This window comes from Rhinoderma darwinii, chromosome 4 (genome assembly GCF_050947455.1).
Source record: "Rhinoderma darwinii isolate aRhiDar2 chromosome 4, aRhiDar2.hap1, whole genome shotgun sequence".
NCBI lineage: Eukaryota > Metazoa > Chordata > Amphibia > Anura > Rhinodermatidae > Rhinoderma > Rhinoderma darwinii.
Window position 1 is genome coordinate 383,088,258 of NC_134690.1, and position 14,551 is coordinate 383,102,808.

The 14,551-nt window shown below is 39.2% G+C and overlaps 1 protein-coding gene across 1 annotated transcript in view; it reads right to left on the reverse strand.

The window, feature by feature from the left end:
• PLEKHH2 (pleckstrin homology, MyTH4 and FERM domain containing H2) overlaps positions 1-14,551 on the reverse strand; it is a 128,990-nt gene that overhangs the window by 47,896 nt on the left and 66,543 nt on the right. Inside the window, exons 4-11 of the mRNA XM_075864581.1 lie at positions 13,160-13,309; positions 12,773-12,856; positions 11,647-11,728; positions 10,403-10,573; positions 8,311-9,230; positions 7,412-7,484; positions 3,382-3,473; positions 2,830-2,971 (exon numbers count right to left, since the gene is read on the reverse strand). Of these exons, the coding sequence (XP_075720696.1) occupies positions 2,830-2,971; positions 3,382-3,473; positions 7,412-7,484; positions 8,311-9,230; positions 10,403-10,573; positions 11,647-11,728; positions 12,773-12,856; positions 13,160-13,309 (1,714 nt within the window). The remainder of the gene's footprint in view (positions 1-2,829; positions 2,972-3,381; positions 3,474-7,411; positions 7,485-8,310; positions 9,231-10,402; positions 10,574-11,646; positions 11,729-12,772; positions 12,857-13,159; positions 13,310-14,551) is intronic.

Sequence of the window (14,551 nt, forward strand, 5' to 3'; positions counted from 1 at the left end):
TGGTATTGTATATATGTACTGAGCTTGGTTCTGGTGTTGTGTATAGAACCATATTGCTTGTAAAATGTACAAATGTTTTTATGCTCCCGTTTCATAAAAATAAATGACACGTCGATTGGTAGAGAAAACAAACATGGCGAGGGGGAAGGAGATGTCGGGAAAGAGGTTGGTGGGGGGGGGGGGCGCCAAACTGAATCTTTGCCCCGGGTGCTGGAGAACCTAGCTACGCCTCTGCACTACTAGTGGGCTCACGTATATAAAAAAGCAGTGGTGTGAAAATAGGAGGTGCAAAAGTGGCCGTCAGAACTGGGCATCTGACAGGCTCCTCTACTTTATGAGAAGTGGGCAGTACTGTAAGGCCTCGATCAGATCAGTGTCACCCTTCCGTACATGGGTTCTGTTAGAACGTTCTGTCAGAGGAACCCATCAAAGGAATGAAAAACGCAAACCATAGCTTCGGTTTGCATTACCATTGATATCAATGTTTTGTTTGTATCCGTTCTGTAAGGTTTCCATTTTATTATGGAGAACAATAGTCTATTGTTTCTGCTAAAAGAACGGAAACCTTACGGAACAGAGACAAATGTAAACCATTTAAAACAGAAGCATTACCATTAAAATCAATGGTAATGCAAACTAAAGCTATGGTTTCCGTTTGTCTTTCCGTTCATGGGTTCCTCCGACAGAAAGGTCTAACGGAACCCATGTACGGAAGGGTGACTGATGTGAACGAGGCTTTACAGTACTGCCGAATTCTCATAAAGCAGAGGAGCCTGTCAGATGCCCAGTTCTGCTGGCCACTTCTGCACCTCCGATTTCTACACCACTGCTTTTTTATATACACGAGCCCAGTATTGATGAAACTTTTGCTAGAATCTTATGTCTTTTTGAGGAGTAAGGTGGTCTACCAGGGAAAAAGGAATAGGGAGACTGTTACAAATGTTTGCATGCAGACTTTTTCAGATGCCCCTCTGCCCCCATAATAGTAATAAGTTACTTATTGCACTTGGCATGCCCGTTATGCTCTTCCCCACTGCCCTGCTCTGTGCTAGTCCAATACTTAATTATATAATTGAAGTGATTGTACAAGATTTAGGGGCAGACACAGACAGCAAAACAGTATATGGGCCCCTTGCCCTCCAATTTCTCATCATGAAGCACCCCCTTTATGTATCTCTAACAATTCACCAATAATTGGGAGCCATGAAATTTATTAGCTCAGGCCCTTACTTGTAATCTAATAGATAGTAAAGAGCTGTTTTTAAGATATCTTTGGGCCCCTCTACCTACGGGGCCCATGTGTAGCTGCACAGATTGCACATAGGGTATGTACTCCCCTGATTGGATTAGAAAAACCTGGCTGCTTTCTTCCATAAACAGTGCCACACCAATCAACAGGTTGCGTGTGGTATTGCAGCTCACCCTTATTAATTTCAATGCAGTTAAGCTGCAATTCCAGACACAACCCTTGTACATATGTGGTGCTTTTTCTGGAAGAAAGCAGCCACGTTTTTCTAATTTTGTACACCCAGCTTGAATTGTAGGGTCACCACTGGAGAACGTATACCAAACTACCAGGAGACTGCAAAACAGTTTTATGAGGACATTACGTAATTGAAAATATATACAATTTTTCTTCACTTTGTCAGTAACATTTTTCCAGCTGTTGTCCATTTACGTCTCAAAACCAGGAATAAAACATCTGTTCCAAATATTGAATCTGAACAAATAAGTTATCTGACTTGGTTTCAAGGTTGTGTTCATGATTAGAGCCACATGTAGCATCGATACGGCGAATACGTCTCCTTAAGTTATTAATACTTTACAATGTCATGTAACCAAACTACCGTGTGCCCTAAATGAGTTACCCAAGATCTGAATCAAATGAAGCACAGGCCGGGATTTGTAAGATATTAATAATGAGCGGTTGCCATGGATTTTTAATATAACATGAAATATATGATAAGCTATGTATCAATAAAGTCAAGGATGCCCTGATCCACCAGAGGACCAAATGGGCTCACGTCCTGACATGATAAAGGGGCCTTGCCACAACAGAGCCTATGAGACCAAAAGACAACAAATCTTTCTGATGCTGACTTCAGACCAGATCATTTGCAACCACCTTTTTAGCTTAATGCACAAATAACCTATTTGTCTTTATTAATACTTAATATACTTGATATTAATATCACTTGATCTATATACTTCTAGGATTGAGCCGTCAAAGTCATTGGGGGAGATTTATCAGTGACACGACCCCTTGACAGTTCGGCAGAAGACTGATCTTGACAGCTGAAGAGTGAGAGCCTGCGCACGCGCACACTCTCTCCTCTATCCTCGCTGCTGTAACACTGTCTGTATCTGATTGGACAGTGTCACAGCCATAGTAACACACCCCCTTGCCATTACATGCCCCATTGACAGTTCAGGGGGTTATTTAAATATCGGGCGCCAAATATAACGGCACCAATATCTAAATAACAGAGGAGGGTAGGAAAAAAATGTAAAGTTCCCCAGGGTTTGTGCAGCCCTGCCCATTACATGCTGCATTCAGCTGCACAAGTATGGGGAGGTGAAAGGTTCTCTTTAAGCCGAAAACATCCGACGCTACTACAGATACATTATAAGGTGGCCATCCAGCCCTGCATTGAGAGATGAATATGTCTGAAGGGTATGGGGGTAGGAAAGCATGTGATAAATAGGAGCGTATAACAATATGCAAAAAAAAAAAAACACATACAAACGCAATACATATATTCTGATTATAAAGTGAATTTTTAATGCTAACATTAATCCTCTAAGAAATCTCAATGATCGTGCACTTGCCTCTTTTCAAAGCCCGGGGACTTCCTGCTTCACTCTGATTCCTACAGTCTGACTCAGAAGTCCGAGAACTCGACCGGGAGCTTAACTCCTCCTCAGATCCCGATGAGTCTTCCAAGGGACTATTGCTTATCTGAGTGGCCTTCTAAGTATTAAAACATAACATTAATACCAATGTGATTAAAGGGGCTTACGGGGAATATACAGAAAATATGCCATCAATGTGTGATCAGTGGCGGCCAATACCCAGGATCCCCATGATCAGCAGAACAAAGGAGGCACGATGCCCCAGAGATCTAAGCTGAATGGAGCAAAGCTGCAGTACCAGGCACAGCAACACGTACGGATGAGCCACTGTGCCTGGATAAACACTTGTTCTGCTGATTGGTGGAGGTCCTTGGGACGGATATCCATCAATCACACATTGTTGGTCTAGCCTAAGGATAAGCCGTCAATGTTATATCCCAGAAAACCCCTTTGATTTATCGATAAGATAGTAAAAAAAAAATTACAGATGTTATTAAAATAAAATTTAGGACTAAATTTATTCCATACCCCCTTCAATGTGGTGTAGACAGGGGTACTTAGGTTCTTGTATATGAGAGATGTGTAGACACCAGATGTGGGACATGATGCTGTTGAGATACCTAAACACAACAGGTAAATCACAAATATATGAGTGATAAGATGATAATATTAAAATGAACATAACATTGATAATGTTGTTTTTAATATAATTTATTCTGCACATTTAAAAAAAATTATATTTTGTAGTAATGTTTTATAATGAATTGTTAAAAGTGAAGAAGAGGGAGGATACAATAATCTTCAATTCCCTCTCTCCCTCCCTGTCTAGTCATGTTTTAGTTTTAAGTACAGTTCATTATTGTGCGCCATTGCCTAATTTATTTACAGTATTATATGTATGTAGCTGTTGAAAAGATTTATGTTTTTCTGTGTTTTCTCTTCTTTAAGGGTATGTTCACACGGCTTATTTTCGGCCGTTTTTCTGGCCGTAAACATCCGAAAAACAGTCGACAAATCAGAAGCAGAAGTCCGACGGGAAGTTTTTTTGCGCTGAAAAATGGGCGCGGAGAAAATGGCCGCGAAAAAGAAGTGCAGGTCACTTCTTGGGATGTTTTTGGAGCCGTTTTTCCTAGACTCTATTGAAAACAGCTCCAAAAACGGCCGTAAAAAACGGCGCGAAAAACGTCTGAAAATCAGGAGCTGTTTTCCCTTGAAAACAGCTCCGTATTTTCAGACGTTTTTGAGTTTTCGTGTGAACATACCCTTATTGTAGATGTCACAGTTGGCGGTTAGCTAGCCCTGAAGGAAGTGCTGATTAGTACCCTACATACCCGCTGCCTTGGCAGAAGTTTCTTGCCATTACAGGAAAACGGAAGGTGGATGTTTGACTATAAGGTTATGCAAACCTTCAGGGCGGTTTCTTTGTGTACCTGTTTACCTAATTGTTATAAAATAATCTTAAAATAAAAGCTGTGGCCACTCCCATTTTTCCTATCAACGGTGTTATATGTGTTTATTGGTTTATGAAGTTTTAACACATTGTGGTGCGACAGGATTTTGGTTGGTGTTTAGGTCCTTTATGTCCCTGCAGTCCATGCCAGAGACATGACATTATTTCCCAAGAGCAGAATGTGTATTGTGCCAAAACCCAACCTGAGACATAGAGTGATAGGACAGGAGCTATACTATAGGGCAGAGAATGCACACCAAACTCAAAGTAGAAATGATCAGCCAAGAAAAGTAGATTTCCTGTATTGGACAGAAGAAACCCTACACCCTTAAATGCCCTGTGCCCAAGGGACAAGCTGGTTACATGCAACACGAAGGTTGAGAATATGTGCAAAGTGACAACCTCCAAATGTGAAGACAGAAGGAACAAAGGCGCAAAGCCACAACATGGTATCCTCAAGACAAAGACTGATGGGTGTAAGTCGCACCCCAAAAAATAAGTTTTCTTAAATTTATATGCCAACATGTAGTGTATGGGACAGAATGGAGTGGAGGAGATGATAACAGTGTGAGAAAGAAGCTGCAATGTTTATCTCGATACAGAAGCCACTTTTGAGTGCTGGACAAAGGTAGACACGGATCGTCGTCACCTGCATTCTCGATGAAGAGTATTGTGTTACTGATGACTATGCCAGGAGAACAGTGACTACTCCAACTCAAGAGACAACAACCGGTGTGACAGGAGACAACTATGAAAGAAGACCAGCTGTTCTCCTGTAGAAGATAGGTGGAAACTGACTGAAATTATCTTCTGTTCCTAGACAAAGGAATAAGTCCAGTGTTCTAGAGGAAGGCCTAGTATTGTGTACCTAAAAAACACCAAAAAGCATGAAGAAGACCAGCTCATGACATCTAGGCAGACAGGAAACTGATCAACTCTACTGATGTTATCAAATATCTGAGGTAACCCTGGAGCCAGTACTGTTACATATTTATTACTTTACTTTTACCGTTAATAAGTACTGAAAATATAATTTGTCCTTTTTCTTTCCAGTTCTGCTGATTCCTTGTTCTGGCCAGAATGCAGATGTAATTTCGCCATAATATTCTTCTTTTAACATTTTTATGTTTTTTTCTGTTATTGCAGCACTTTCACAGTGCTCAGCTTTCAGTTAAAACCAGGACAACGCTGGAGCCTGGAAGGGTGTGTAAATACTGGACAACAATGCCCATGGTTTGGCACGAGATAGACAATATGGATGAGTCGTATATATGGATGCTCATACACTTTTAGCCATGTAGTCTATAGCATTTAATAGAACCTCTATAAGTAATGATCAATTTCCTGCCATTTAGTTTCCTAAGTACAGTTATAGTTTCTGGAACACATCACTATCCTATGAAGTGAAGTTAACCGGATACAATGATTGAAAGAGAAAGTGGCATATTGGATCCATGTCTTACAAACAATGGAACCACACAGACAGAACCATGAATATCAATTTTATCATACATTTTTGATGTGATTTGTTATACTTTATGTGTTATTTATGAGTATATTTATTGCATTTGTTTTACTTTACTAGATTTGTCATTGTTGTATTCTTATTGTATATATTTTTTCTGTTTACAGACCCACTAAATCTTCACAATTATCTGGGATATCGCAGACATGATAAGTATATATCAGACTGTCAGAGTATTAGGGTGTATAATATTTTGTGGAGGTTCAGAAAGGGATTTACCACAATCTCCGATCTCTTTCGAGAGACATTTCTACCAGAATTAGGGGTTGAGCTATATTTATTCACCAATCAATCATTCGGTCTAGTGTGGAACTGATAGCTTTTACCAAGGCTTAAGTGTCTAATATATGTATTAAATATATTATTATTTTTTGCCAATTTATGGCTCAACCCCCTCCAAATGGCTCAACACCAGTGCCGGTCCGGTTGATTGGTGGATGCAAAACTGGGCACCGACAGCTTGCATTATACCTAGTCTTATTATACTCTACTGATTATACCTCACACTCCCTGCTAGCCCCTGTGCAATCAGATGAGGCTTCTTCCTCTCTAATTGGCCCTTGGTTACTGGGCAACCGGGTGAAGCCCCTAGCCACTTCCACTCCAGTCTTCTCTGGTCCGGCTGTTTTGCGCATGTGAACACAGCCATATTGGTCTGCAGACCCATGCACCACACCATTGATCCGTTCTCCTCTACTTTTGGGCTTATCTACTGCTTCCAGTGTGCTCCACGTCATCTACTACCCATGACCTAGTTCATAAATACATGATGCTACATGCTGATAAACGTCACTGATACCCCTGACGATGTGTCATCACAGGTACCTTCCATGTTTAGCTTTTTTTATATTTAGCTTTATATGTAACAACATTATGTACTTATGCTATCTCTATTATATTTCCAGATATCCTCAAAAAAGATCCCATCCGGAGCGAAAATATTGCACATAACAATATCTGTTGTCTTCTTGTATGTGGAAATAAATCTACACTTAGTTTAAGCATCAAACATTTACTGATTTGTGAACTAATTGTGTGTTGCGGATTCTGCTATACTCAATATGAATGAGGAGTATATATGGATGCCCACACATTTTGAGACCTGTAGGGGGATCTCATCAAGCACTCTACTCCAGTTTTCGGCAACTTTTGCATTTTTACACTGCCTCTGCCTCCCTATAGGAAAATGGGTGGGGCTTAGTGGGAGAGCCGTGGTCACTGGTGGCCTGACAAATTTATTATAATTTACGGCAGAAGCTGGCATCAATTATAGATTCTTTTTGAATAGGCGTGTGCCTTTAGATAAATTAGGTGCATTGTACTCAAGCGCTCCTTATATTAAGACTGGCATATGAAACGCCAGTCTTAAAAATTCTGCTCCGCAGTCAATATTATTTAAGAAGCCCACTATAAGTAATCATCAACGTGACTTGTTCATTTTATGTGTTGCCAAAAAATGTGACATCGATTTTTAGAGTTAGTTGTGCATAAATGCATCTATATTATTAATACATTTTATCAGAGGAGATTAGACAAAATAAACAGTCACACACCCTAAGATATCCGATAAATGTGAAACTTACTCTTGATGTTAGGATCCACAGAAACTTCGGACATTCTCATACCAGATTTAGCAATGGCGTATATACGATTTTCCTGTTAGTAGATATAACAATTATAAACACTGATTATTGGTATAAACATATACACAGATATTGATTCCAAAGTTTAAGTATATATATATATATATATATATATATATATATATATATATACATATATATATAAAGACTAATAATGATCATATAAAAAAAAAAACGATCATCATCTGTATTTATTATATAATAATTGTTTCTAAATAGTTGTTAAAATGCACAGATGAATGTAAATCTAACGCTTATTTTAGTAGGGTAAGCCTGCACCATTCATACAGGACGCAAAAAATTCAAAAAGTGACCCATACAGGATGTCACATTCGCCTACATTGATACACTTGTCCCATAGTGTCTTCTTTTGTTCTAGACTAGAATAAAATACTATTGCTATTAGAAGCAGGACAACGATGTATTAGGTTGCCGTATCGTAATCCAACTAAGTAAAGAATGTTGATTTCACTTTAACAATGTTATGTTAACTTACAATAGTAATAAAATACTATATCATATTTTAATGCTGGTGAAAGGTATGTGCAGGGACAGTGGGGGTGGGGCAGCTGGCGTGGCATGTGCCCCAGGTACTGGATGCCAGCACACTACTATGCTTTGGCCAGGGTGTTAAGATACAGGTCTAGGACAGCAAACTGAATCTCTACCCCAGACGAAGGAAAGCCTAGCTATGCTTCTGGGTATGTTATCAGTTATGATAACCATCCAACTCTAGGACTTCGACAAAAATTTGTGAACCACTAGCTGTTGCTACCTTTTATAATTTGAAACACATTCTTATAGTAATAATACCAAGAGTACCAGGTAAACGTAATTACCCAAGAAGGAAATCGATGTAAGGGAGGCGTTGGAGGTTTTGAACAGGCAATCTTCTCTGGAGAACTTAAAGAAGTCTGATCGGCAGTATGATTCTGTGGTACATCATAAGAAAATAAGCCTTCACCATATCCTGTATCCATCTTCTGCAAAATGTTAGCAGCTTGCTCATCAACCAAATCAATGTCAGTCTCCTGCGGTCTATATGGCTTAACCATGCTTATAGCATTTCTGTCTTTACCAAACAGCCTGTCTGAACTCATCTGAGGTTGACTTAGATGCTTCTTGGCCATAGACAAATTTACATTTAAAATATTAGGAGTTCGTTGCTTTGGTGATGGTAGGTTGGTTGCCAAATCTTTAGGACTAGTACAAAGTGCTGTGGAGTTAGACACCTTAGATGTGATAGGTGGTGTAAATGCTTGGTTTGGGGTGGTGGTATCATTGGAGCAGAATGAGTAGTTGGAATCATGAAGTTGAGATTTAGAGATTAGGTCATCAGAAGAACTGTTTAGTTTCGACCGTTGACTTGAGAATGTGAAATATTTTTTGCCTCCAAAATTGTTACTTTTTTGTAGTCCTTTGTGCAAAGAATAGAGTTGAACTTGGTCACTCGTAAGTGACCCCAGATTATCATCTTCGCAGGTAGAGTTGCTTTCTTCCGAAGCTGTAAGATATGTTTCACTCCCTCGCCTCTTGTTTTGGTTTCCTTCTTCTGAGGTTTGGCCGGACAATCTGGATGCACATCTAGAATCATGTGATTTCTTTATGTCTTCTTCAGAGCTCCAGTCACTTACAGTAATACTTGGGATATTTGATCCCATCCTCCTCTTGCTTGGTCTTTCCATGGAACCAATATTTTGTACCGTCGACGTTACTTGCCGTTGGGGACTTGTGGGTGACTTTTCTTTAATACTGTTATCTATTGGTAGAATACAAAAACATGCATATCATCTACGTATTACATAAAACATATTAAAATAAGAACAATGTTCAAGGAAGTCATTACAAGATTACTGGTACTAAAAGAAAATCTGATGGCTCCATTATCTCAGCATGTTTATTTGGGATTTCAACATGCTCTCGGCACTGTAGGACTATAAAGTCTTTCCCTAAACAGTTGCTCTAGGGTTCTTTATTAGCAAAACTCCAATGGCTGGCATATGGCACAGGCTCCCCAATTTAAAATACGATTGTCGAAACCAGACGAAGTGGGACCAGTTTCCCCATGGTACATGATTTCAAAGATAGCAAAAATTGGCACATATGAAGCATTGCTTTAAATAGACAATTGGAAACTTTTTTTAAACCCTCTTTCACCCTAGCCCAATCATCTACAGTCACTGACTATTGGTGCCTCTAAGCTTTTAGAATTACCCTGTGGATTCAATGGGCTTGTACATGTCTTATTCACATCCTCTTTTAGTTGTGTGTTTCTGTCCTCAATAACCCCAACAGGTCAAATTTTGGGGATTTGCCAAAGAGAAAACACTTGAAAACATGACCTGTTGGGGGTACTTAGTCCTGGATTTGAGAAAAGCTTTATTGGTGGCACATTTAAAGAGGCTCTGTCACCAGATTTTCAAACCCCTCGCTCGTCCGACACGATGCAGGACCTGGGGCAGGAAGTGACGTCACAGTGTGATCTCTCAAGAACACGCTGTGTGTCTGTGCACTGCCAGAAGCTGGGTGTTAACGAAGAGAAGTGGATGATGCTGATTCGTCAGCATCATACACTTCTATTCACAACGCCCAGCTAGTAAAACAAGTAAAAAGGCCAGATGTAACACACATAATACACGCCCACTTGGACATAACTTTAAACACGCCCAGTTGTACTTAAGAAAGACTCATTTGCATAAATATAAAAATGCTCATAACTGGGCCAAAAATGCTCGTTTTTGAAAAAAAATAAGTTACTGTAATCTACATTGCAGCGCCGATCTGCTGCAATACGAGATAGGGGTTTGAAAATCTGGTGACAGAGCCTCTTTAAGTCTTTCATGAGGGTTAATTCCTATGGTGTTTATGTAGATAAGATAATTATTAGAATATTCTTTACAAAGTAAAATAAAAGGATTGCGGGAGTCTTACCCTCACTATGGTTGTTAACATCATTGGGCAACATGGTGTTTTCACCTCTTTTTGAGTCCAGCTGTGGACTTCTTGCTCGGTTTTGAAAGCAACCAAAGGTTAAACTGCTGAGACGCTGACCCTCAGCTTGCTTTTGTGTGGAGCAGGCGGGTGACTTCTTACTATTTGTATCTAAGAAATAAAACACAAAGTATTTTTAATATACGATAATGTATCATACAGTGAAAATTATAATGGGGATGACCGTTGGAAACCTCCTTTCTCCAGACAGTCAAAATTGTTATGGACAAATTGGAAAACCAAATATAAATGGCAAAGATATAAGTAATATCTGTCTATACGTCAGATACTAATATAAAGACATTAAAAACATGTACTGTAACCATGTCAACTCTCCAAGTTTTAGCATGAGTCACACTATTTTTAGCATCTCTCACTCGGTCACCCAGTGATATTTAATTTTCACCCAGTTTTAAAAAGAAAAAAAATCATCCATTATCTATTGGATTAATCCAGAAGATAACAGCCTATTTACTTACCCTCCTCACTCCTGGCTCTTGTTCAGCTCCATGCACCACTACACTGGGTCCTGACGCCGTCCAACATCAGAACATAGTGTGTCATAGTGAGCTGAACAAGAGTTGGGAGCGATGAGGGTTGATATAGAGTCTGATCTGGGGTCTAAATGTATCTATTTTTTTGTCTGATCTGGGGTTTGAATTAAGTTAGGGGTCTGGTTTGGTTTGGGATCTGATATTAATATAGGGGATCTAGGGTCCAAATATATTTAGGAGGTCTGATCTGGAGTCTGGACACATTTAGAGGGTCTGATGTCTGAATATTTTTAGGGTGACTGGTCTGAATATATTTAGTGGGTCTGACTTTAGTTAGGGGGGCTGGTTTGGGGTTTGATATTATTATAAGAGTTCTGAATATATTTAGATTTATAATTTGGCGTCTTACTTCGACCCATATGTGCCTACAATTGCTGTGTGCATGAGGCCTTATTGTTAGATATTTTTAGCTATCTCTATAAATGTCTCCTCAGGGGAAAGGGCCAATCTAAATGAACACATTCTCTTTACCATGCACTACAATCATTCAGAACTATATACCTTCCAGATATTCCATAAATTCTTAGTTATCAAATGTGTATTAAAAAATTAAATAGCTCGGTGGTTGCTATGGGCCACAACACTGTTTATTTATTTATTTGATAGAAAAATAGCAAATATGGTTATTACCTTGTGATCTGGAACGCAGGGAATTGATCTCTTCGCTGTAACTTTTGTTGATAAACCGGAGATTTTGATTCTCAATTTCCAGCTGAATAATAGATATATATTACAGATACAGAATAGATATATATTACAGATACAGAATAGATATATATTACAGATACAGAATAGATATATATTACAGATACAGAATAGATATATATTACAGATACAGAATAGATATATATTACAGATACAGAATAGATATATATTACAGATATAAACTATATATGTAAATTGTTGGTGCAGTTGTTCAAATGTATTCAGCAGCTACACAAAGAGGACAAAGTCATACTGCTCACTGAGCTTGTCTTCAGCATAAGATTTCACTACGTACTTGATACACCACTAGTACCTCACGCTTGAAGATGGTTGCTTCCGCAACAGACAAGATGTAACACCAAGAACTGCAACGGTTCAACTGCACCAAGCTTACAGTACCAGTAGGGATCTATGGTGTTACAAGAATTTTAATAAGGGAACAATACGCCAATCTGAATGAAGTCCATTTCAGATATTTTTCAAGTTTAACATCTTGGACCTAAGTCAGTCACATTAAGGCTGCGTTCACACAGAGTTTTTTGCAGGTGGAAAATCTGCCTCAAAATTCCGTTTGGAATCTTGAGGCAGATTTTGCTCTGCCTGCATGCCAATTTCCGCTGTGTTTTTCGCACACGGCCATTGAGCGCCGCTCGCAAAAAACTCAGCGAAATACGCTTTCTCTGCCTCCCATTGATGTCAATGGGAGGTCAGAGACGTAAACGCCCGAAGATAGGGCATGTCGCTTCTTTTTCCCGCGAGACGGTTTTTCAGCTCGCGGGGAAAAAACGCCTCCTCCTCCCATTGAAATCAATGGGAGGCTTTTTCGGCCGTTTTTTAAAATTCAGTGTTATCTCCGTGTTAACTGGCCCTTAACCTCCTAAAAAGCAGTTACTACTCGAAATGGCTAAAATTAGGCAGCAATGATCATATAGCATCAGTACTGTAGCACCTAGATTTGCACAGTGTGAGTGTATGTATTAGGTGATATGTGATTCCTTTAAATGTTTTACTGTGTTGTAAAGCTACGTATAGGAGTTATTCTGCCACACACCTCCCTCAGCTTTCCTGTCACCCAGTCTTTAATTTTTGCCGCTTTGTCTTCTATGATCTTTGCTTCTTGTATCCGTATTTGTTTCTAAAGGAATACACAGAAATGACAATTACGTTACATGAGTATAACCTGCATTGCTACAGTACTTCTGTTGAGTAAACCATAAATTGCGGTAAATTAAAATGGTAAAATATTACACAATTTGTTACCAAGATTTCTAGAATGTCCACATTATTGTTGTCCACAATTTCATTGCAATACCTACTTGTCTGTTTTGTGCTGTGCTTGCCTAATGTTTCTTATGGTGGTTTATTATTAAACAATATATTAAGAAAAATTGTAAAATATTGAATATACTGAAGTTGATAAGTTATAGACGTTTCTCACCTGTTCTTCTAGTTCTTGCTCGAAACACTGGATAATTTCATCTTTCTCTTGTACTAATATTTCCAGCTCTTGACTTTTTTTGTACCATCTCATCTCTGATTCACTAGTGTGCACATCAGCAGCTTTCAGCTTTTCTTCCATAATCTGAACCTACACAAAAGAAACAGACCTCTCAGACCATGAATGGGGTCCATGCTTGATCTTCTAGACAATATTAAGAAGTAACAATATTGAATCTTACCAAAGTAAACTATAAATCCTAAAATCGCTGAGGAACCCTAACCTCTATTCACTGATCGCAGTACAATGAGAATCAAGGTAACATTTTTGGACCGGCCTCCACATTTCCAGATTCTCCTATAATAGGCTACATGCACATAACCGTTGTTTTCGTCAGTATGCTATCCAAATTTTTAGCGGCTAGCATACTGACCCACTAATTTCTATGGCCCCATGCACACTACCGTGTTTTCACGAATCTGTTTGGGAGCCATGGGACAGGGCCAAAAAACTCAGAGCAGGTTCTATTCTTGTCCGTCTTTGTGGATCGGTCCCGTCCATTCAAGTTTATGGCGACGTGAAAACACGGATGTATCCGTGTTTTGCAGATTAGTTTCTGGGCGGCGGGGATCATGTGACCTTCTCAGGAGGTTGGGACAATCTATTGACATCACTTCCTAACTTTCAGGGTTTTTTTGCGGATCCGTAAATATGGATGACATACGGATACAATACGGACCGTGTTTGCAGACATACGCAATGAATACGGAGGACACACTGATGACACACGGACTGAAAAAACAGACAACGGATCCATTGTTTACGGACCGCAAAATACAAACGATCGTGTGCATGTAGACATAGTCTGTACTTATCACAAGGCTTTCACCTTTTTGAATTTTGTAGCACCAAATTGAGGTTGTGTTGCCAGGGCTTACCCATTAATGTTTATCAGACCTTTTTTTTTAAAAAAAAAACATTTCTTAAAGAGGCTGTTGTCCATCAGGGTTTGAGTAATACATATTAGGGATTACGCTTTAAAGAGCGGCTCCAGTCTGGAGAATTGAGAGGAGAGTACCTGTCTTGATAAACCAGATTTTTAGATATTCTATGCAACATGGCATGCCCTTCCTAAAACAGAAGGCCTTTTAAAAAAATATCCCTTACCCCTTCCCTTCATCCATCCTCTGGTTGAACTTGATGGACATGTGTCTTTTCTAGAACTGAAAAAAAAACACCTAAAAAAACCACTGTAGATCAGTTTTTCCACAGATATCTGTATTTCGTCGGCGCCTGTCACTTATTCATGTCATGAAAAAGCTCCAATAGTCAGCAGAAAATGGTCTAAATCTGCATTTTTTCGGGTGTCCAAAATCTCTGTGCTAGTGTATG